The 24,282-nt window shown below is 37.8% G+C and overlaps 1 protein-coding gene across 4 annotated transcripts in view; it reads left to right on the forward strand.

Annotated features, from left to right (window-relative positions):
* The window catches only part of PLCB1 (phospholipase C beta 1), a 688,962-nt gene that overhangs the window by 462,639 nt on the left and 202,041 nt on the right, over positions 1 to 24,282 (forward strand). For all 4 annotated transcript variants that reach the window (XM_032351387.1, XM_032351388.1, XM_032351390.1 and 1 more), the window contains 5 exons: positions 6,540 to 6,619; positions 8,429 to 8,482; positions 9,531 to 9,606; positions 17,003 to 17,103; positions 18,375 to 18,541. In XM_032351387.1, the coding sequence (XP_032207278.1) occupies positions 6,540 to 6,619; positions 8,429 to 8,482; positions 9,531 to 9,606; positions 17,003 to 17,103; positions 18,375 to 18,541 (478 nt within the window). The remainder of the gene's footprint in view (positions 1 to 6,539; positions 6,620 to 8,428; positions 8,483 to 9,530; positions 9,607 to 17,002; positions 17,104 to 18,374; positions 18,542 to 24,282) is intronic.

Here is a 24,282-nt window from a genome sequence, read left to right on the forward strand (position 1 = left end):
AAAGAAAAAGTGGAACAGCCCCAACGTATATAAAATGATGCTCAACTAAGCTGGTTAAGTCAGGGATGCCTACTAAGACTTCTGCAAGATCGCACAGTGCATCCATCAGATTTGTCAACGTTTTCTAAAAGTCTGATAACGGCAAGTGTTTTTGAGAATATGGTAAAATGCAAGTTCTCCCACACTGCCACTGGGATCTTAGTGTCCTTCCCACTTTGGTGAGCAAGTATTAGCATTTGATAAAGATACACGGATTCTAAGAATTCATGATATTCACCCTAGAAAATCTCAAGGCATCAGGAAATAGGTTTATGCAAACTAGGCTTTCTGAAGGAAGAAACCATAAATGTTCATCTCTAAAATAATGCATTAATAAATTATACATTCCTATAGTAGAATAGCATAATAGTTTAAATTAATTAACTAGACCCACACATAGAAGCAAGGATACATTGAAAGGCATAAAGTCGGTTGCAAATAGTTATTGGCCAAAGATGCATACAGTATGATATGATTTATGTGCTATTTTAAATATACAGGCATCTATCCAAACCAGGGACCCAGCAAACTGTTTTCTGTAAACAGCCAGATAGTAAATATTTTGCCCTTTTGGCTCTCTTGCAAAAAGAGAGCTCTCAATAATGGCTCTCAACTCTGCCAGTATAGCCTGAAACCAGCCACAGACAATATGTAAATGAACAAACATTGCTGTATCTCAATAAAACTTTATTTATAAAAACAGATGATAAGCTGGATTCAACCCTCAGGCCTTAGTTTGCTGAACCATGATCTATACCACATGAAAATAGATTTGGTGTTGATATCTACCTTGCAAGACAGAACCTGCTCCTGGAGAAAGGGAGAACAATGGGACCAAGGAGAAGCATTCTACACACATCATAGAATTAATCTGCACTGCAACATCCTAAGGATATGTTTTTTAAAACGTCCTAAAGTAAATATGGCATGGTGTGAACGTTTATTACATTTTGATCTGTTTTAGTTACACTATTCTCTGTACTTCTTTGCGTAAGAGAAATGTGTAATATTGAAAGAAAAGAAAGATAAAGACATTAAAATATTAAAGATAACATAAATCAGAAAAACGGGAAGGAGGAATGTCTGCAAGAATTCTATTTCTTCCAGAAGACTGTCTTTGTATATCCCTTGCAATGACAAGTTAAGCCAAGAAATTAAGAGGTGTGAATGCCAATGGCGGAAATTTCTCTCTGTTCTCAAAACTAGTCCTCATGGCTGAACTGCTGCATGACTGGCATTTGGATCTAGAGCAAGGGTTGAGCATGTTGTGACTGAGCTCTCTCTACTTTGGTTAAAGCAAGTGCAAGTAGAAACTGTGACCTTCCTCTATCAAAGTTCAAAGACTTTAGCCCTGCATTTTGTGACTGACCTCACTTCTTCTCCATTTTATCTCCTCTAATGCCATCCTTGTAGCATGTTGTTAAGGTGTTTACTTCATAAACTCTATAGTTTGATTAGTACAACTGTAAGGTATATAAATTCCAGCAGCAAATGTCCTGGGTTCAAATCTCAGGTGTACCTATAATGAACTGCGTGACCTTAGCCAGTTAGTGAATGCCTCTGTGCCTCAGCTTTCTCATTTACACAAATGGGGTGGTAATAACAGAATTTGTCTCAGAGAGTAGTTGTGAGGATTCAATGAGTTAATTATTTGCCAAATGCCCACAAAAGTGAATAGCCCCTGGTAAGTGTTGAGTCCATGTTTTATACAGAATACAGTTAAGTGGAATTACTTATCTTTTTTATCTTGTTGAACTGTATCAGCCACCCTAAAACTTTCTAGAACAAAGTGACAGAGTGCACAGTATCTGAGAGTACAGGGTTTGGAGCCCAAGAAACTAATGATTTATCCAAAGTTGTGACTTTTATCTGCTCTGAGAATATAAATAAATCTTAAAAGTGCTTTGAAACTTGGAATCCTCCTCTGTAAAATGAGGCTAATAACTGTACCTGCCTCCTTGAGAATTGTAAGAGCTAACGAAGTGATCAGATGCAAAGGACTTGGGTCAGTTCAGAGTAAACACTCAGACAATACCTCTGAGAGTAATTGACAATTGTGAAACAATTGTTGGCAGTATTAAGCAAACACATGAATCCTTTGCCAAGAATGGAGAAACTGAAATGGATTTAGAAATAAAGTAAGTTTGCAACCTGGTAGGAAAACTTGCTATCTATAATGGCGTCAGTCCGGGCATCTCAGTAAGAGCGCCCTCACCCATGCGGTGAGGGAATTGCAGAACCAGTCTTGCAGAGATAAAGGCACAAACATGCCCACTTCAACTCCAGATGAAATTTCATGGAAGTTGACCTTCAGCTCTGTTTTGTTGTTGTTGTTGTTGTTGTTGTTGTTGTTGTTTTTGACTTTCAGCTCTGTTTCTCTCATTCAGATCTCTGTTGTGCGCTTTGAGAAAAGAGTGATTATAAGACAGAAAATGTCACTTAAGAAACTTCAGGGTTGAAATAGTAGAAGCGGAGCCAAGCTTCGTGGCAATCTTCAGAATCTTGTCTATCAATGTAGAAAAACCAGCCCTCCAGATTGAAATAAGAAGCTATCCTTCCACTGCCAAACTCACCAGGGTCCAGCATTGGATATATGAGAACCCTGCCAGAGTGGGCTCCGTCTGTCCTGCAGCAAAAAATCCCATAATCTCAGGGTGAGCTAAGGCTGCTTTAAGCAGCTCAGGCCACAGGTTTTAGCCATGTTGTTCCTAATGCAGCTATGAGAGCCTTTTGGTTATTCTCAAATAACCAAAACAATCTCTTTACTTGGTTGGGGAGCAAGCAGACAAAGATTAGAATAATGTTTCCTAAACTGAGTCCTAGCTAGTCCTAGTCCCAAACTGAGTCCTTACTACTCAAAATGCTGTTACCTGCCCAGCAGAATGTGCAAACAAATGTTAATATGCATAAAAAATACAAAGGTTTCTTGAAAAATATGTGGATTCTGAGTCCCAAGATCTGGTGTGGAGCTTAAAGTCCTTCATGTCTACCCAACTTTCCATCATTGCTACAAGTCTACTGTAAGCTTTGCTGCTCCTAGTGTGGTTCAGCTGACTTTGCTTGGGATGCACATTCTCTGTGCATGCTTCCAAATCAGCATCTGCATTTCAGCAAGACCCTCTACCTCTCCTGCACCCAGCAGTTTATGTGTACATGAAAATTTCAGAAACACTGTTCTAGAACGTATGGGAATCCATTCCCCCAAGCCTTGGGTTGCACAATGTAGCTATCTCTGGTACCCAAAACTCCTCAGATATGTTATCTTGCTATAGCTAACTCCAGAGCACTCTGTCCATGTTCCTTCCAGTCCTTTTCCACTTTCACACACAATGTTTCACTTCCAACAGCCAGGACCCTTGTCTCTTTGTTGGCTGCTTCCTCTGAATCTGAAATCCCCTTTGCCTACTGTCAAGGAAACCAGGAAGTGCCTGGGGATTTCCACTCTCTCCAGCAGCCCTTAACCAAGACTAACAGGCATGGGCATTGCGACACTCCAGCTCCCTTGTTCTTCATCAAAAACTCAACTGTGAATTGTGGTCTATATCAGGATGGAGAAAGCCAAAGTTACTATCTACCTTCTTCCTTCTTCCTTCAACCCTTCTACACTTTTCCCTTTCCAGTCCTGATCAATCCCCTATAAAGTTGCCAGAAAACTGTCATAATAAACCCATTCCTCATAAATCCCTGTCTCAGGGTCTGCTTCCGAGGAAACCAAAGTAAGACACATGCTGTTTTAGCTCAGTGGATATAGACTGAGACCAGCACCCAACCAAGAGTTGGATGATTTCTAAAGTTGCCTTGGTCACTGCATTAGTCCCTGAATCCTTGGCATAATCCCTGGGTTACATCTTTAGAACATCTCGAAAGGCTGCAGAAAGCCAGTGAATTCTAGGAATTCCACACTTGGAAATTTAGATGCTCACATTCTGAGAATGTGATGAAAGTAAATTACACTTGACTTGTTGAATGAGCTAACTGGCTGTGTGGTAAATGTGGTGATGATGCCGTCCTTCAGCTGGCTTTATATAAGGATCCATAAAAAGAGCTAAGGATCTAGCCGACCTGCACTGACCAAATGTTATAGCCACAGCCACCAGCTACCTGTGGCTAACTGAGTAATTAGAAGGTTGCCAGTGCAAACTAAGATGGGCTGTAAATGTAAATTCCATACCTCACTTCAAAGAGTAAGCACATAAAAAGAATATAAAATATCTCAATTTTATGTTGATTACATGATTAGTCATGCATATGAAATATTAGCTAAAATAAAATATATATTAAAATTAGTTTCACCTGTTTTCTTCTACCTTTTTTTTAGGATTTTATTTATTTATTTGACAGATAGAGAGAGACCATAAGTAGGCAGAAAGGCAGGCAAAGAGAGAGGGGGAAGCAGGCTCCCTGCTGAGCAGAGAGCCCGACTTAGGGCTTGATCCCAGGACTCTGGGATCATGACCTGAGCCGAAGGCAGCCGCTTAACCAACTGATCACCCAGGCGCCCCTTCCTCTACTCTTTTAATGTGGCTACTAGAAATTTTTAAATTACATATGTAGCTCACATTGGTATTTCTATTGAGCTGGATATAACAAAGACCTTACCTTTCAACCTAAAAGGTCAGGCCCAGTTTAAGTTTCTCCAACTCTTCACAATGGCTTCACTTCTACTGGTGTGGAATTGGCTCCCAATAAACATACAAAATGGTACACTGCCCTCAATTACAGATGCTTTTACTGATGCATAAAGTTGCCATGGAGGTGGGAATGTCTAAAGTTTGACCCTTAACTCAAAAACGATTTTGCCAGAAACATATTGTAAAACCCAGTACTAGTAGTTACTACTCTTAATTTAAAATGATCAAATTTGAAAGGTGCTTGGGTGGCTAACTGGGTTAAGCCTCTACCTTCGGCCCAGGTCATGATCTCAGGGTCCTGGAATTGAGCCCCTTGTCGGGCTCTCTGCTCAGCAGGGAGCCTGCTTCCCCCCTCTCTCTTTGCCTGCCTCTGCCTACTTGTGATCTCTCTCTCTCTATCAAAGAAATAATTAAAAATCTTAAAACATTTTTAAAAAGTGCTTTACTTACAAAAAAATAAAATAAAATGATCAAATTTGAATAAATTTATTTTAAAGCTGTTAAAAAGTTATTCCAATGCTTCTGTTCTTATACATAGAGTTTGGTGATCAAATATTTTGCTTCACTCACAATTACTCTGTGCTGCATCTTCCAAGTCCTCCACCCATAGAATATAGAGGTTAAGGCCTCCTAAATTCTCTCCTAAACTGGGAGAGCTTCCTAACTGAGTTTCTTCTTTTTGGTTTCTCAGCCTCAACTCCATTCTTCACATGGCCACCACATAATCTCCCCAACACGCAATTTGGCCTCAGGTCTCCTCATTACCCATCCTGAAAAGGGGCCTTCAATAAATCTCATCTCTTTCTAAATTATCTCCAGATAACTCAACAGACTTGAAAGCTCTCTGTACTCTGCCCCCAGGTCTACTTTTCTCATTGCAACTTGCCCTCTTTTCCCAATTCCTACTAGACTCCTCCCCATTCCCTCTGGGTCCTACTATGTGTGCTTACCTCTGGTTTTTCTCCCAGATAGTCTTCTTTGCTTAGAATTCCCTCTTCCCTCCTTCAGCACTTTATTCTACAAGTCCTACCTCAAATGTTACTATAATGCATGATGGTATATTATCTATGCCTTAAATCAGGAGGCAAAACACAGAAGACCAGCAAAACAACAGAAGAAATAATACAATTAGATGGAAAAGCTGTAGAACTAAAAAAACATATGGTTTCTTTGCCCTCATGTCGTCTCTTAAAGAGTTGGGGGTGGGGGCGTGGGCAGAATGTTAATTTTGTGTTCAAAACCATCGCTCAAAATGGAATTTCAATTCTTTGTGTGGATTTGCTGCTTTCCATTTTCTTGGAAGCCAAGTGAGATCACTGGTGAGTGGTGTGAGGTAGGGATTAAGATTAGGGGAGTAGTGAGGGACTGACAGAACTGGGAGGAGGGAGACTGTGATGTTGTGACTGCAACTGGTTTCAAGAAATTCTAGAACTGTAATTAACATTTAAAGGTTCCCTGTTATAGCTGCTTTGGCTTGAGTAGTAAAGTAGGAAGATTACATCTACAGGTGTACTGAAAATATATTTGACTATATTTTCAACTTTTTATAACTCTTTATCTTTTTATAATGCTAGGAAACTAGCAAAAAGTACTTGGCTAATAAAAGGCAGTGTGCCAGTTCCCTGTCAATAGGGATTTTTAAAAGCAGACTCTGTTTATGTGTAAAGAACATTTCCTCAGAAAGGAGCAGTAACTGAGGGATTTGAATTTAATTATGTCATTTTTATAAGAAAGAAAGAAGGAAAGGAGAGAAAGAAGGAAAGAAAATACCTTCAGCATACAAATTGAACTAATTTGCCTTCCTGGTAGCCATGTGTCTAATTACTGGAGAGTATTTAAGCTAATGCAAGTGTGATTTACATTTTTCAGGAGTGGACAAATGAGGTTTTCAGTTTGGCAACAAACCTGCTGGCCCAAAATATGTCAAGAGACGCATTTCTGGAAAAAGCGTAAGTAGCTCTAATTTTATTACTAAGGGTGTTGCTTCTTCTGAGTCAGTTTCCTTTCTCCTTTGTGAGTCTTTTGTTTATACTGCACTGGCTTCGCACATTGATAAACATAAACTTCCCTTTGGGACTTGTTAGAGAACTGATACCTCCACTGTTTGGAATTGGAAAACTTCCAAGAATGATCACTCTCTTCCTCCTAGTTGCACATCCATGTTAGGCTGAGCTGCCCTGAATGTCAGTGCCTTTGACACACAATAAGGAGACACGTCCAAATCCCGACAGCTATGCTCAGAACCAAAAATTATTAATTTCAAAGAACCCTTCCTTTCTACATATGCCTGTGTCATATCAACTATTGACTTGACAAAGGGAAAGAGGAACATACGGTACTCATTTCTCTCCAGTCTTAGATCTCTGATAGATGCTAGACTAACTTCCCTCCCTACTTAATCAGTAGGCTGATGTCCTGATTCCTGCCTTAGACCACCACAGAAAGTGGTAGTAAGAAAAGAGAAAAAGATGTGGGGGAAGGCACAGAATGAAAAAGAGAAGGAAAGAGAAGCAAAGCAGGATTACCCAATCACTCTGGAATTACACAGTCTTTCTAAAAATAATTTGACGAGGGAAAAATAATGATTTTTGCCAAACGAGCAGCAAGGAAAACTGGCTGTGTTCACTTTGGAAGCTATGGATGGCCAGGAGGTTGGGAAGCCTTGAAATCAAAACCACAAGTGCAAACGTTACTAGGTGGTCCTCTATTTTATTACCTTTTTCTTTTCCATCTTCTTCTATAAGACATACCCATCAATCTAGACCTAAGACTTCAGCCTCCATTTCTTTCTTACTCTTCTGTGAATTTCTCTTACTGTTGGTACTTCATAGGTCTTCACTTAAATGTTTTTTTCATGTGATCATCTCCTCTTTAGTTTGTCACCTTGAGGCCCCTTCTAATGCTTTCCCCAAATCCCTTCCTTTCTTCTTTCCTTTTACCGACTTTGATTTTGCCGTCCTTCATCTAACAGATGTTTCTAGAACATCTGTTGTGCCAGGTGGTATTAGTGGAAAGAGACACAGAGATAAAGAAGACATCTTATCTGAAACATCACTTGTTATAGCTAGTAAAAGCTCTAGTTGGCTAATCATTGATTGCAAATGTCCCTTTCCAACAAGTGTCTCTTTATGAATGGCTGCTATGGACATTCTAGAACATGCCTTTTGATGAATACAATCATAAGCATTTCTGCATATACATATAGATGTGGGATTGATGGGTCATATGCAGTTTCCTAAAGTGGTAATCCCAATCCACACACCCATAAGCAGCGTTCACAAGTTCTGTCGCTCTGTCTCTCTATCCACATGTCGCTAAGTAATCGAAGAGATAAACACAGTAGCTATGACGACACAATCAAATACTTTGCAGTGAGAGTGAATGATCTTCAGCTATAAGCAAAACATGAGAATGGATCTCAAAAACATAATAGTAAATGAAAGAAGCCAGACACAAAAGAATGTGATTCCGTTTATATAAAGTGCAAAGTTGACCAAAAAGGTTATCTATGTTGTTTGAAGTCAGAATAATGGTTCCCTCTGGGGGCCAGGCTCTGCCAAGGGGCACAAGAAGGGCTTCTGGAATAATGCCAAAGGGAGAAGGCTCTGTTTCTTGATCTGGGTGCAGGCTGCAGAGACCTGAACAGTTTGTTGAGCTTCAGCAAACGGTACATACGCATGAGCCCTTTCTTAATGTGTTTTATTCTTTACAGACAACTTTTTAAAGATTAAGTACTTGTTTTTCTGCTTCTCCAACAGCTATACTAAACTTAAGCTGCAAGTCACTCCAGAAGGGCGCATTCCTCTCAAAAAGTAAGCTACGGGAGCATTTCCCACTCAGTGTTCATGTTATTTTCTCAAAGATTGGACTCCATGCCATGGCTCTGTTTTGTTTCTCCACTGGCCCAAGTGGGAGCCTGAGAATGCATGGTAATCCCGTTCTCCCTCACACTCCATGTTCACATCAGTGCATAAAGATTTTCCTGTGGCATCATTTTTAAGAAACAACCAAGCAGGAAGAGAGGGGAAAGGGTGGGGGAAACGTAGTGTTAAACCCAAAAGGCCATTTGAGATTCAGATCTGCTCTAGGAATGGCAATCAGGCGACTTCAGTGCCTCTCTCTACCAAGATGATGCTAGCGTCAAAGGAGGGGCTGTGAACTCAAATGTCAAGAGCAGGAGTGAAGCCCCCTCCAGAGTAGACAATGACAATTCAACTCTACCATATTCCTTGTGGGACTGATGGGCTCTGGATGCTAGATTTTGTCATGTTTCAATAGATCCCATAAATTCAAATTCTAATAGTCAATCCTATTTTTAATGTAATATTTAAACTCTATTTGTCAATAAATTGACCACTGTTTTATTGAAGTATAGTTGATATACATAAATTTTATTTTTTAGAACCAAATTACTGACCAAAGAAAATGCATGCTCAGTCTTTATCCTTTGACCTGCTAGCTACCAGTAGTAGGCTTCTGTTCATTACACTGTTAAATTATTATTAATAATAATAGTAATTACTTTTTTCTTAATAATATTAATAATGTATGCCTTTAGAGCAAGAGGTAGCAGCCAAGAGACAGAGTTACCCAGGATATGTTTTAGTGCTTAGTGGCTATTTAGTGTGATGTTTTTTAATTGGGTCATCAACTTTGCCTCAAGACGTTGATTTTATATTAGCTGTTTCATTTTTTTTTTTTTTTAAAGCACATGCATAGGTCTTTTAGAGCCTAAATGCAGATGCATGGAGCAGTGGATATCTTGAATGACAAAAGGGTTTGAATTCAATGCGATACGTTGGGTTGGCGTCATCTAGAAAAGTATGACCAATGTCTCACTGTGGTGATTTCACTCCACAGCATATACCGCTTGTTCTCAGCAGACCGGAAGCGAGTTGAAACTGCTTTAGAGGCTTGTAGTCTTCCATCTTCAAGGGTGAGCATGTTGCCTTTCTAAACTTAGCACTACTCAATATCTGTGAATAATCATACTGAAATATAACTTGCCGCCATATTACCCACTTTTTTAACGTAAGAAGACCATAGGACTCACTTAATATTTACAATACATGGGGCCACCATAGTTATATTTTCTTTCATTCCCATAAACCCAATATGTTGATCCAGAAAGACCCTTGTTTTTTGTAAATAATGATTTTTCAAAACCACCTGGTATAAAAAGGTATTGGCCAAAAGGTATTATTGTTAAGAATTTAAATTTCTCCTTAATAACAAAATATTTTGTTGATGTTCCTGGAGATGTTAGCTAGTAATTACGGATTATGATTAGGAAGATATTTAAAATACAGATTTCATTGTATTCCAGCCTTTTTAAATGTGTGGTTTTACGCTGTGTAAGTTAATACTCAATTAACATGGTAGCACATGTTTGGACATAAATATATCGACATACTCTGCAGGGCTGGGCTTGCAAAGTTTTTGCTGAGAGGGGGTGCAGGATCAGTTTGGAAACCGCCTACTTTGCTTGTATGGTGGTAAAGTGGATGAGAGGAAAGTCAGGTATCATGCTTTCTTGTTTTTTTTTTTTAGGCCCAACACATTGGAGGCATTCCAAAAATGTTGCCCACCCAAATTATTTTGCCTTCCTTTCAGTGCATTTCTATGTAACTGGCTCTAAAATAATTTGTTACCATCCTTTCTGGGAGAGTGCAGTCTGTTGTATAAAACCTTTTTCTCAGACTATATGCAGAACTCGCCTTTCTATTGCAAATTATTTTTATCCTAGTATCTAAGCAACAAGTAAGCTCTTTCCCAAGGATAGCACTTACACTATAGGGAGAAACTTTGAGCCTCTTGGAACACTCTGTCAATGTTCAAGTTACACTGAAAAAAAGTTAAGAAGCCATTGCTAAACTTATCGTCAGGTTATGAAAAAGTATTGAGTGCTATTATTAAATGTGTTAGCCTATTCTTGTGCATACTTTTCAGAAAAGTGAAGTTTATTAAGGACTTTGGTAGGTAACTGAAAGAAAAGAAAGAGTGCTTCCCCACTCTCGGTTTCCTCTTATTAGGAGAGAGGGCTGAGGATGCTGCCAACATTGCACAGACATGGAGGGTCTCCCCCAAACACTTTTTAAAATTTTATTTATTTGACAGATAGAGATCACAAGTAGGCAGAGAGGCAGGCAGAGAGAGAGAGGGAAGCAGGCTCCCCGCTGAGCAGAGAGCCCGATGTGGGACTCGATACCAGGACTCTGAGATCATGACCTGAGCTGAAGGCAGAGGCTTTAACCCACTGAGCCACCCAGGCGCCCCTCCTCCAACCATTTTAACCTGTACTTTTATAAGCAAAATAAAACGAGTGAACTTATTACTGCTCTTTCCTAGATGCTTTGGGGTAAGATAAATTTGCCAGTTAAGGTCCCATCATTTGCTCAACAAATATTTCCTGAGCTCTTACTGCCTGCCCTCAGGCACTGAGAATGTTAGTTGTGGGCAAAATACAGTCCCAGGACTCAAGGACCACAGAGTTTCTGGGGGTGTTCCTCAAACACGTGGAATGATACAAGTGTAAATGAGTGGGGTGAGGAGTGGTGCCGTGAGCAAAAGGAGTGGTGTGGCCTTTGTAAGAGAGGATGATTCGAGAAAAAGAAAACCAAATGGGCAAAGCCCTGAGGATGGAAAGATTTCACTGGTCTGAGTGACAAAAAAGACCTTAAGCATAAAAAGGAAGCTTGAGAGATGAATAGAAAGACATGAAAAGAATTTTTTTTCTCTGCAATTGCTCCTGATTTTACCTTTACTGGATAACATCTTATGAATATAATGACCAAAAATTTTAACTTATTTTGAATCCAGCTAAGAGAAAGAAAGAATAGAAAATAAAGCTGAATAGAAAATCAAATCCATCAATCAATTCTCTGTAAATTGCAATTTTCTAAACAATTGGATTCTGACAATTCAGTCAATAAATATAAGTTGAGTTTTTACAACCCATTATGTCTATTAAAGGTTCATGCTTTCAGACCAATATCAACTGGAGACATTTTTAAAAGAAAATTAGATTCAAATAACAGGAGTTATGTTTAAATTGAAAAAAATATATTTATCTTTAGTAAATTAGATGTTGTGACAATTTTCTGGAAACAAATTGGAGATTTTTTAAAAAACAGAATCAACCTCCATCATGAAATCTTGAAAGATCATTATTCATAGTAAAGTATATTTACTTCAAGAACTTAGGACTTGTAGAATTAGGATGCTTTCAAAAGATCTAAAAACTGAAGACAATTTCAGAGCTAGGAAGTAAATGTTTCCCTAAACTGAGTGATATTTTAAATCCTTGTTGTAGTTTCATATCTACACAACAGCGGTTCTAGAAAAAATCCACTAATTAGCAAAAAAGATTCTGGATACACTGACAAGAGGTGTTTTAAACACTCCACAGAAGAAAAGGTTACATAAATGGTAGATAGGGCTGTATATCTGGGAACCTTGTTTCATAGCCAGTGGTCGTTCAGACTAGATTGAATTGTGTTCTGTAAATAGATACATTACCAGAAACACAGTGGATATCCTGTTGAGATTTTTAAAACATTATCTTTGTGCACATTGTTAGGGATAATTAATGCACTTGAAGTTGTATCCTGGCCAACACGATCCACTGGAATAACACATTCCTTTAGAGGGTTCTCCTTTAGAGATTACAGTTTCTTGCCAAAGTTACCTTAATTGTTAAAAAGTAGCACTGTATCTAAAAAGAGAGACAAAGCAATTACTGTCCTTCTATTAATAATCCAAACATATTTTCCAGGGAGATCTTTGGAGACCTTTCCATATTATTCAGAAAAATTATCATTTTTAAAAGGTTTTATTTATTTATTTGACAGAGAGAGATCACAAGTAGGCAGAGAGGCAGGCAGAGAAAGGGGGAAGCAGGCTCCCCGCTGAGCAGAGAGCCTGACATGGGGCTCGATCCCAGGACCCTGAGATCATGACCTGAGCTGAAGCAGAGGCTTTAACCCACTGAGCCACCCAGGCACCCCAGAAAAATTACCATTTTACCCACAGACTTTCTGAGAACTGAAAGTAGTTTACTTGTACCAAATTCCCCTTGATCTCAGGCTTGTGACCTTGAAAACAGCTCAATGCCATTTCAGGTTGTATTATAGTCATCACATAGCACTGGCACTTTAATGAACAAGATAGGAATAAATACATGGACAGTTGACCCCAGAACAACACGGATTTAAACCCTACAGGTCCACTTACATATGGATTTTTTCAGTAAATACGGTACAGGATTATAAATGTATTTTCTCTTCCTTATGATTTTCTTAATAACACTTTATTTTCTCTAGGCTATGTCATTGTAAGAATACCATATAGAATATATATATAACATACAAAATCTGTGTTAATCTACTAGTGTTATAAGTAAGGCTCCCAATTAACAGTATTAGTAAAGTTTTGGGGGGGAATCAAAAGTTACACATGGATTTTCAACTGTGTGGCAGGGTGTCAACACCCCCAAACCTCTGCATTGTTCAAGAGTCAAGTGTTTTTGCTTTACATGATAACGCTTACCATAGTTATGAACTATTATGTAATACCAAGGAAAGTAGTGATTGTTTTGGATTTACCATAGGGGGCACCAGGATGGCTCAGTAGGTTAAGTGTGAGACTCTTGGTTTCTGCTTAGATCAGAACTCAGGGTCATGAGATCGATCCCTGTATCAAGCTCCACTCAGGAGAGAGTCTGCTTGAAATTCTCTTCCTCCCCCTCTGTCTCTCTCTGCTTGTGCTCGCTTTCTCTCTCTCTCTCTCAAATAAATAGTCTTAAAAAACAGAGTACCATAAATTTTACTGAAGAATACAATAAACCAAATGTACAGAAACTTTTCCCAAGAAGGCTGTAATATGTTGCCTTTCTCCTATGCCATAGACCCAGAATATACATCCAAAATGCAATCATTTATGTAGTTGTGACTTTTAAAATCACTAATATCAAAAATTCTATCTTTAAACCACACTATGAATTTGCGTTATTATAGTAATTTACTTGTAATTATATCATGTACTCTATGGTTAACTCAACTTTTGCCTTACAGCTTTAGAACAAAAATATTGAGAATAAGTTGATGTGAACACTAAGTTTGTTGGATTACAGTGTGAGTTATGGAATCAAACAGCCTACATTCAAAGCCATAGGAGCTCCATACACACACACACACACACACACACACATACACACACACGGGACTTTAGACAGGTTTTGTAAGCAGCCATGTCCCTAGTGTTTGAATCTGAAAAGGGTCACAACTACCTAGAGGTGACATGGGATCAAACAAAAACCTAAGCTCCATATGTGTGGAGTAAATGCTCATTAAATATTCTTTTCCTCTGAGGATTTTTTCATTTGCATATATGTGGGGTTTTTTTTCCCCTCTTTCTTATTTTTTTAAAGATTTTACTTATTAATTTGACAGACAGAAATCACAAGTAGGCAGAGAGGCAGGCAGAGAGAGGGGGAGGCAGGCTCCCCACTGAGCAGAGAGCCCATTGCCAAGCTCAATCCCAGGAACCCAGGTTCATGACCTGAGCCGAAGGCAGAGGCTTTAACCACTGGGCCACCCAGGTGCCCCACCCTTTCTTATTTTTAATTTAACATGTGGATATGTCATAACTAGATCTATGGAATCTGGAAATACAAATGCCATCAGTACTGCCATCAAATTTCAAAAGAATCTTTTCCCTTTTGGGATTCTTTGTATCCAAGCATGGAATTGAAGCAACGTCATTTTTAAAGTTTACCAATACCTCACAATTTCTGGAATAAATGGGCCTGAATAAGACTGTATTACCCTTCTTAATTATCCCTCCAAAAATTTCTGATAACAATAGCAACAAGTAATCACTGATGATCTGTTTTGTATTGGAAGCATGATGAGGTGAACCAAGTCTTAGACTACAAGCAAAAGACCTAAGGTTGGGTCCTATGTCCTGGGTTCACCAGCAGACATTGATTGGGTAACTATTATGCCTGGTGGCATATTTGGGACACAAAGGAATTAAAGGAAAGGTAGTGACTTCACTCAAAAACTCATAATCTAGTAGAAAATCAGAAATATAAAAAATATGGGGAAAACTATATGATAGATTCTGTAATAAAAATATATAAATGTGAATTGTGAACACAAAAGAAGAATATGCCACCTTTAGTTAGTGTGGTCAGGCAGGATTAGAGAAGAGTGAACACTGGGTATGATCTTTAGAATGCTGGATTGAGGGCTTCCTCCTGCTCAGATAGGACACAATGACTCTGTTCCATCCACTTCATCAAATCATGAGATCCAGGAAAAGAAAATATGTAAATGAAATTTGTGAATTTCAGCCTTAAGATGTAAGGAATTAGGACTTGTCAATAGCTTTTTCACAGATACCTCATCAAACCCTTTCAGTTCAGCTTTCAGTGATACTCATTTTAACTCATGTCTCCAAAAATATTTCTTCTGTTTTCCTACATCGACCTTAAAAGCTTTTGGGTATCCTCATCAGTCAAGTCGGACAAAGAAAAAGAGACAAAGAAAGTCAGCTGTATTGAAATGGTTTCTTTTCTATATGCTAACATCTAACTGGCAATGAAAATAATATCGTTTATTTAGATTATCTCGTTACTCCTTAATAAAAAGTCATAATCCATAGCTGGCAAATAAACAATGGCTAGAGTTTCAGGAAAGCATACTGTTCTATGAAATTATGTGTATGGAATCTTATATAAATGACTTCAGTTGAATCTGATATCCCATGGGAATTCTGTTCTATCAATTTCTACCTTTCCCATAATGTACATTTATATACTTAGTAAATATTTATTGTGGACGTAATATGTGTCACACTGGAAATCTAGCAATTAACAAGCAACACACAAGTCCTAGCTTGTGTAGTTCTGCATGTTACTAAGAAACAGAGCCATACAGCTGGGAGCACAATATAGTTAGAGTGTTGAAATACCACACCAATGAAATGTAATGGTAGCCCAGAAAGAAAGACAAAACCCAGGGCAGGAGGAAGAGGTTTTAAGCTAACAGAAGAAGAGAGAAAAAAATAAAATAATAAAAAAAGAATATAATAATAATAAAAAATAATAAATAAAAGTTCAGTAAGACCCAAGTATATCAAGTATATCAGTAAGACCACTGATAATAGACCTCGCTGTGCATACTGCTACACGTGTTGTTTGGTTATCTCAAAATTCTGTTTTGCAAAGTAGACTTTTTTCCAGCTCTATAAATGGATTTAGTAAAGGAAATATTATTTTATTCATTCATTCCACAAATATGAGACTCCTGCTGTTTGCCAAGTGGTGAGCTAACTTCTCTTATCTGTTAGCAGGCAGGGTACAATTTCAGAGAACAAATTTAGGTGTTCCTATAAAGGTACATTTCAAAACATATGCACTTGGTAAAAGGAAGGGATTTTGGTTTTTGGTTTTTTTTGGGGGGTTTGTTTTTTTTTTTTTCGTTTAAGGGCTTGAACATAAAAATAATTATATAAACACATACCTGAAATAAGAAAACAGTATGAAGAATGTCTTTCCTGTTAACCTTGAATAAGGTTTGAATACATGCTTCCGGTTTCCATGGCAGCCCAACTAAACAAAAATATAAGTCCAGAAATGACTTTTTATGTCAATGACTTGCTTCCCAAACAGTAAGACCAAGAGGAATCAGTGAGAAATAATGACTAGTGCTCTCCTACTTACAAAAACTGTTCTATAATTTATCAGGTTACTTAAACCGGAAGGAACATTCTTTGAAAATAAAAAAAGATACAAAATTGGAATTTATGTTTTCATTTTGAAAATGTCTGTTTCCAGGTTCTTTGCCCTTAAAAAAAATTATTCAAACATCTTCTAAATAGCCTATAAACAATGTGAATATGCTTCATGCCACTGTACACTTAAAAATGGTTAAAATAGTCATTTTTATGGTGTGTATATTTTATAACAATTTTTTAAAAGATTGAAACTAAAAAGAAAAAAGCAACCTAACAAAAATCTGCAGTACAGACTCTTGTTTTTGCTAGGTCTAACTTACTTAGTAAATGTACTTTAAAAATTGTGTTAACATCCCTTGAGATGCAGAAAACTGAAGTTTAAATTATAGTGACCAAGCAACGGAAAGGATGACATTTGATTCTTCAAAGCTAGTGTCCAAATGAACTCTACAGCTGGCCTCATAGATGTTTTCTGAATGTTTACCCTGGGCTCCTGGAGAAAGAGGAAGGGAGAGAGAGACTTGAAAAGAGGGTAGGGGGTAGGATAGGGAAAGAATAAGACATTTCACTGACCCTGTTGCTTTATTTCCCAGAACGATTCAATACCTCAAGAAGATTTCACTCCAGAAGTGTACAGAGTTTTCCTGAACAACCTTTGCCCTCGACCTGAAATTGATAACATCTTTTCTGAATTGTAAGAGAACAACACAGCATTCAAACCCACTTTTTTTCAGCTTGGGGTGGCTTGGGCAGGATGTATTAAGCAATGGAGGGAGACGAGAGAACTCTTCGGGCACTGTGTATGACAACAATGCTTCTGTGTAATTTGTTGGAGACAATCAACATTCCTACCCCAGAGGGGCAACCACTGCTTTTAATGAGTGGATGTTTGCCATGATCTGTTGCTGGGTATTGGTGTTTTAGTATCCGTGCATAGTTTGAAGATTACAGCTAGAATAGAGCATCTTGGCTCAGTGGAGACACGTGATGCAGGAAGATCTCTGACCGGGAAACCAGTCAGGTTACGTCTTGGACACACATTAGTGAAATGAGAACTCTGGATTGCTAAGCACCCTCCCAGAGGAAAGTCATTTGTTTTTATTTTAGAAAATATATAGCCATTCTTTTTAAAAAAAAAAAAAAAAAGAAAGAAAGAAAGAAAAGAAAAGAATGAAAAAAAGAAAAGAAACAAGCCAAAACACCAGGGTAAATGCAGGGCAGTAGCCATTCACCTTTCCTAGTTCACTGAAATCCACAGGGTGACAGAAAATCAACCAAAATATATCAACAAAATAAGGATTTTTTTTTTTTTTTTAATGTGGAAGACAGGCCAACAGTGCTAAGAATGACACTGGATATACTCACTTTGTGATGTTCATTGCTATCAATGATGTTAGGAGCATCAGCCATAATTGTACCGTTGAACTTGGCTTTGGGTTGTCAACAGGGTTGAAATGGGAAATTGAATCACACTATGTTGAAGACTTACAGATTTTTGCTGAAGCATAACTTAATGAAAATAAAAATGTACCCAGGTTGTTTACTTTTTTTTTTTAAAGTAGTGAGTAATAAATAGATCTCTAAATGATGAGGTGGGATGTGGGAATTTGATGACTAAACCAGAAGGTTAGTGTCATAATCCAAAAAACAACCCATATGTGCTGTGTTCAGTTGAGAGTGGTGCAGCTTTACACACAAGATGCGCTGTTTTCCTACTGTGGATTCTCTTACGCATCTGGTATACTTCAAGGGCATTGAGATTTAGTGGCAGGGATTGCAAAAGATATTTGCACCCCATAGAATGCAGCAATTGTGATGATGAAACACACGTTTTCCAGGTCAGATGGGAATGTCCAGATAGCTTACCAGGGGTGGGAGGATTTTGTTTCTCTATAGTTAAGTGCAAATATATGAATGACATTTGGTGGACCAGTATTCTAATTTCTGGTTTTTAATTGGTTTTAGTGGTGCCAAAAGCAAACCGTACCTTACTGTTGATCAGATGATGGACTTTATCAACCTTAAGCAGCGAGATCCCCGGCTAAATGAAATACTTTACCCACCTTTAAAGCAAGAACAAGTCCAAGTATTGATTGAGAAGTATGAACCCAACAATAGTCTCGCCAAAAAAGGTCAGTCCACTTTGCCCCACACTGTAGGGAAGCTGGGGTTTCTAATTGAGAATGGGTCACCCCCTATTGGTTAGATCTGTTTCCCACATTTGTATGTCTGCTTTCCTTTCTGTCTTAAGTCACTAGTGGTTCAATTAGATTTCGGCATTTGATTTTGCTGTTGTTGTTGTTATGTATATATATGCATGTAACATATTTTTTAAATGTCTAATCATTCATTTTGTCTTAAATTTACCCAGTGACTGAATGCATATTTCTCATACAGGAAATCTTAAATGTTGGCTTTTCAGGGGGCACCTGGGTGACTCAGTCGGTTAAGCATCTGACTCGATTTTGGCTCATGAACTCAGGATTGTGGGATTGAGCCCCATGTTGGGCTCCATGCTGGGAGATTCTCTCGCTCTCTCAAAAAAAAAGAAACATTTAAAGGTTGCCTTTTTGGCTCTGTTTCTACAAGTTCTGTAAAATGACCCATAGCTTTCTCTAAATCTCTAAAACGAAACCTAAATCTCTAAAGCTAACCCTTATTTTATTCCAGTTTACACTACTGATGAATTTCTTCACTTAAGAAAATGTAAAATTTGGCTTTTTATATGTAAAAAAAAAGTCAGTGTTTGTAGAAAAAATCATTAGTCTAAAAATCAATATCAGAAAGACAGTTCTCGGTTTCCTGGAAGTTAAGAAATTCATGTTTTTTTGATTCTGGAGAAATAAATTGCCAAAATAAGATCATAATGATTTACTTGCTGCGAGTTTCCATTTACACGTGGCATCACATCCCTGAATCAGCTCAACTTCCTTTTACCACTAAGACCACGTCTCACCTGGACTGATATATCTTCATTGAGAAACTAGCGTGTTATCACTGATGTTATTATAAATTGCCTAGCTATTCCACAGGGAGGAAAATAAAATGCAATTAACCAATTATTAAGAAAGATAAATTGCATGTTAATATGAAGGCAGGTCATAAGTAACAGAAATAATTCTAGCAAGCTCTTCGTCATTAATAAGGATGGTTATCATAAAAGTAGATTAAAATGCCTTTTAACCCATTGTATTTATTCTGGAATTAGTCCTCTAAATGAAAACAAAAATGAATGTATTAAGTATAAAAGTAAAATATTACCATTAACTTTATCCTACATGCTTTTAGTTGGGAACTCACAGACGAAATTTTTTTGGCTTTTGTTCATTTTCATGGTCAAGCACTTTGCCTTTGCTGTCATCATCATCCTTATCCCTGCCATGGAGGTGAGGCCCGTCAGAGGAAACGGATGACTCATCGGTGTGTGTTGGCATCACTAGGCTCACACCCCCTTGAACCTACCTATCCTGACACCCTTCCATCCCCAGCGAGGTGGCATTTCTCCTTAGTGTTATGCAGGGAGTAACTCCTTGCAGATTTCACTGGCACAACTTGAAATCTGAACTTCACCAAACGTAACTAACACGATGATATAACAAATCCAACAAGACCTCCGGAAACAGCCCATGGCACAAAGGAAGCAAATAGCTTTTGTGAAACCAGTGAGGCACTTCAGAGCCTAAACTTTGCCGCTTCCTCCCCTTCTCACGCCACACTATGAACAATCCATTCCTCAGCCAGCGTATGATGCCGCCATCCGCCATTCTCTGATCAAACGCAGGAAGTAGAGGATACAAAGAGAGAAATCTGTGACAGATTCTTGTAACATTCTATAACCCTGGCAGAACCCATGTTAACTCTAATGGAAAATTAAGATGATATCTCTTAGCATTTGCGAGTTTATTTGGTGCTATCATAGAGATGTACTAGGTATGAATTTCATAATTACAACAGGCACACAAATTTCAGGTACATTTAAAATAACAGTTTCATTTGTTTTTCCACAACTTAATATGATACTGATGATAAACCTCCATGTCAGCCCTGGTGTGATTTTTTTTTTTTTTAAATCACAGATTTCATTTCTTAACTCAAAAACTCTTAAAAGAAAATAAACACGAGCGTCATTTTGTTTGCTGCTTTGGGTCTGTTTATGTGAGCAAAGATATTTGAGAAAATTGTTTTATTGTGTTGTGTTGTTTCATTGTCAAAAGGAGAACGATTTTGAAATCTTTCTTTGTAGGACTAAGAAATTGCTGAGTTAAAAGCTCAATTTGGTAGTAATTATGAGTTTTAATAATATTTTTATACAAAGAGGAAAATCAATTTTTAAATTTGGTTTTGCTTTTCACATTTGATATTTGACTTTAGGATTTTTCCAAAAACTCTCTTTCATATCTTCTTATTTATAAATAGCTACAAGTAAAATCAAACAAAGTGGAATTTAAGAAAGTATGGTTTACTTTCAATATGATGACTCATACAGATTTACAAGGAAATTAGTTTTCATTCATTACATGACTTTCATTTTTTAAAAAAATTTTTTTTGAAGATTTTATTTATTTATTTGACAGAGAGACAGAGAGATCACAAGTAGGCAGAGAGAGAGGGGGAAGCAGGCTCCCTGCTGAACAGAGAGCCCAATGTGGGGCTTGAGCCCAGGACCCTAAGGTCATGACCGAGCAGAAGGCAAAGGCTTAACCCCCTGAGCCACCCAGGTGTCCCATTATATGACTTTCAAAATGTACATTATTATTTTGTAAAGATAAGCAAACTAAAATTTGAGGTCAAATGACTTATCTAATATTCATACTAAGATGATCTTTGAGAAAAGAATTTTTAACTTTCAGTCAACTAGTTAATACTTTTTGATGAATAAACACAAAAGAAAATAAGTAGGATATTAGTAGCATATAATAAGTATATTACAACATAATATACTTACACTGTATACTTACATTGTATTATACTTATAATAAGAAATATACTTAGAATAAATTAGAAGATGAAAATCAGTATATTACATTATAATTTTTCTGCTACTTTCATTTTGACTATTTCCTCAAATGTGCATAAGCATTGGTTATATTGACCCACGAATTCAATTTCAGTTTTCTGAAAAAGATACTTCCATATTGCCTATATTTGTTATAAACTGCTAAGACTAAGATGCATCCATATTGTATATATGTGACAATATAACTATATTCTCTGATATGAAAAAACTTATTTTTTTAAAGTAGGTGTTAAACAAACAAACTTTACACAAAGTTGCCATATGCTAATGTTTAGTTTTCATATGCACTGCACATAATTTTTACATAGGAGGTAATCTAAAATTAAGTGAAAATTTTTCAATATGGCCTAACATCAAAATGCTTAAACTGACCATAGGTTAGTCAACTAAACATAGATTTGTGAAATGAAAAAACAGAAGGAATAATAGACTTTGATGCCTTGCGGGCCTGCTGTCATTGGCAGGTTGGCCCCATTTCCATGCTGGAATTCTTGTTTTTGAAGACGCCTGTATTGGTGATAAACAATCACAGGGTTTCTGAACAGTGTAAGGCCAAATGTGCATATGTTCGGGCTCCACAAAGAAAAATTTGAACTTCTTGCAGAAAATACTGTTCTCAAGGGAGTTTCGTTAATTTTTATGATTGAAAAATCACACATTGCAAAATGCCTTGATCCGTTGTGTTGTTTGCACTGGAACAAAATGCGTAATGCTAAACCATGTTTAACACAGGAGTACACAATGACCCCAGCCTCTTCCAAAGGGTCCTGAATGTCAGTCTGAAAACTAATGTCTCCCAAAGGGAGTTTGTTTGGTTTCTTTACTCACTTACACCTTTTAGAAGGAAGGCAATGAGTAAAATTAGCATGAAAAGAAGAAATTGATATCCCAGGTAACAGACCACAGATTACATTGAACTGTTATGTCTGTAAAGGAAGGCCAAAATTCATTTTAAAAAACCAAACCCAGAGAAAACATTGAGTCTGATCACATTTTTGTTTTTCTGTGAAGAGCAGGTGTTTATGAATATTTGTTAAGCAATTGAATTAATATAACAGATTATGATATTAACAGATGTTTCTAGCTACATTCCTTTTTTAAATCAGTTCTTTCTCTTAAATTTTTATAATACGTTGTACAAAAGTTCCCTTGCTTTATTGCAATTAAATCGTCAAGATGAAACCATATCATCTCTTTTAGTATTTGATCAGTACTGCCTGAATTAATAGTTAAATAATTAAAATGAACTCAAAATACAGTAGCAAGTTGATTTGGTTTTAAGCAAAGCAAATAGAAGTTGAGGTAGAGCAAGCATTTTTGCTTTAAACAGACCTACGCTAATGGTAACATCAGTACCAGAAAAAACCTATTGTATTTTCCAGATACTTATTTTAAATACTTACACAATTGAACTATATTATGTCATTATTGTCAATGGCAAGATGCACCCAGAGTGTTCTAGAGGCAATACGGGGCTTGACACTCTTCCAACCTGTAGTATTAGGTGGAACTCCTACAGTAGAAAAATGACAGAAACTTAACTGCAGCACAGAAAGAAATTTATTGTTGGTGCATATGAGCAAAAAGTCATGGAGTGTTTTGTGTTGGTCTCAGCTTCAAAAACCAGTGTTGTCGGGGCACCTGGGTGGCTCAGTGGGTTAAGCCTCTGCTTAGGTTACAATCTCAGGGTCCTGGGATCAAGCCCCGCATCAGGCTCTCTGCTCGGCGGGGAGCCTGCTTCCCCCCCTCTCTCTCAGCCTGTCTCTCTGCCTACGTGTGATCTCTCTGTCTGTGTGTCAAAAAAATAAATAAAAAGCCTTTAAAAAAAATAACCAATGTTGTTATACTGACCCTTATGGTTCTTATTATGACTGTGGGATGCCCTTCATCAACAACCACCATGTAACTTGGAGAGAAAAAGGTGCTTATCATTATTTTTTATATATATATTGTTTAAGATTTTTTATTTCTTTATTTGACATAGAGAGAGAGAGAAAGATATCACAAGCAGGCAGAGAGGCAGGCAGAGAGAGAGGAGGAAGCAGGCTCCCCACTGAGCAGAAAGCCTGATGTGGGACTCGATCCCAAGACTCTGAGATCATGACCTGAGCTGAAGGCAGAGGCTTAACCCACTGAGCCACCCAGGTCCCAAGGTGCTTATTATTTATAAGACCTGGAAAGTACTCAGTGCATCTGGGACCACACATGGCGGTCACTTGTAGGGAGAGAAAGAGAGTGAAAGGGAGCATGCCGGTATGCCTAGGGTTCCATGGGCTCACTCTTTATTGGTGAAACATAAAAACATAAGGGCAGGAAGAGAGAAGACAAGTGACCCAAATGGCCAGTTACTGAAGTTAAACCAAACCTTCTAAATCAAAGGAGCCTTGACGAGTGGAAGAGTCCCGGCTTGACGAGTGGAAGAGTCCCGGCTTCCTAATAGTCATGTGGCTGGCAATGGGTTTATTCAAGATAATTGTCTTTGAAGTGGATGCCTTTTTGAAATGGATACCTCAGCCATCAAAGCTTAAGTCAAGCACTTGCACTACAAAAAATAAAATTTAAAAACAACAACACTGTCAGAGTTTACACTGCAAGGTTTTAATGACTTCAGGCCTGACTGGATCCAGGGGCTCAAATGATGTCATCAGAATTGTCTTTCTACATCTGCAATCATTTTCTCTGTACCGCGTGCAATAGGCTGGCTTGGGCAGACTCTCCTAAATTAACAAGAAAGCCACCAACAACTCTAATACTGAGATTACTTTTACTCATATTTCCATCAAAAGTACCAGAAACCCCAGCCTGGCTTAAGTCACACAAGGTCACTGCTGAAGGAGGATCTCTGTGGCCTGGAGA

This window comes from Mustela erminea, chromosome 7 (assembly GCF_009829155.1).
Source record: "Mustela erminea isolate mMusErm1 chromosome 7, mMusErm1.Pri, whole genome shotgun sequence".
Taxonomy (NCBI): Eukaryota; Metazoa; Chordata; class Mammalia; order Carnivora; family Mustelidae; genus Mustela; species Mustela erminea.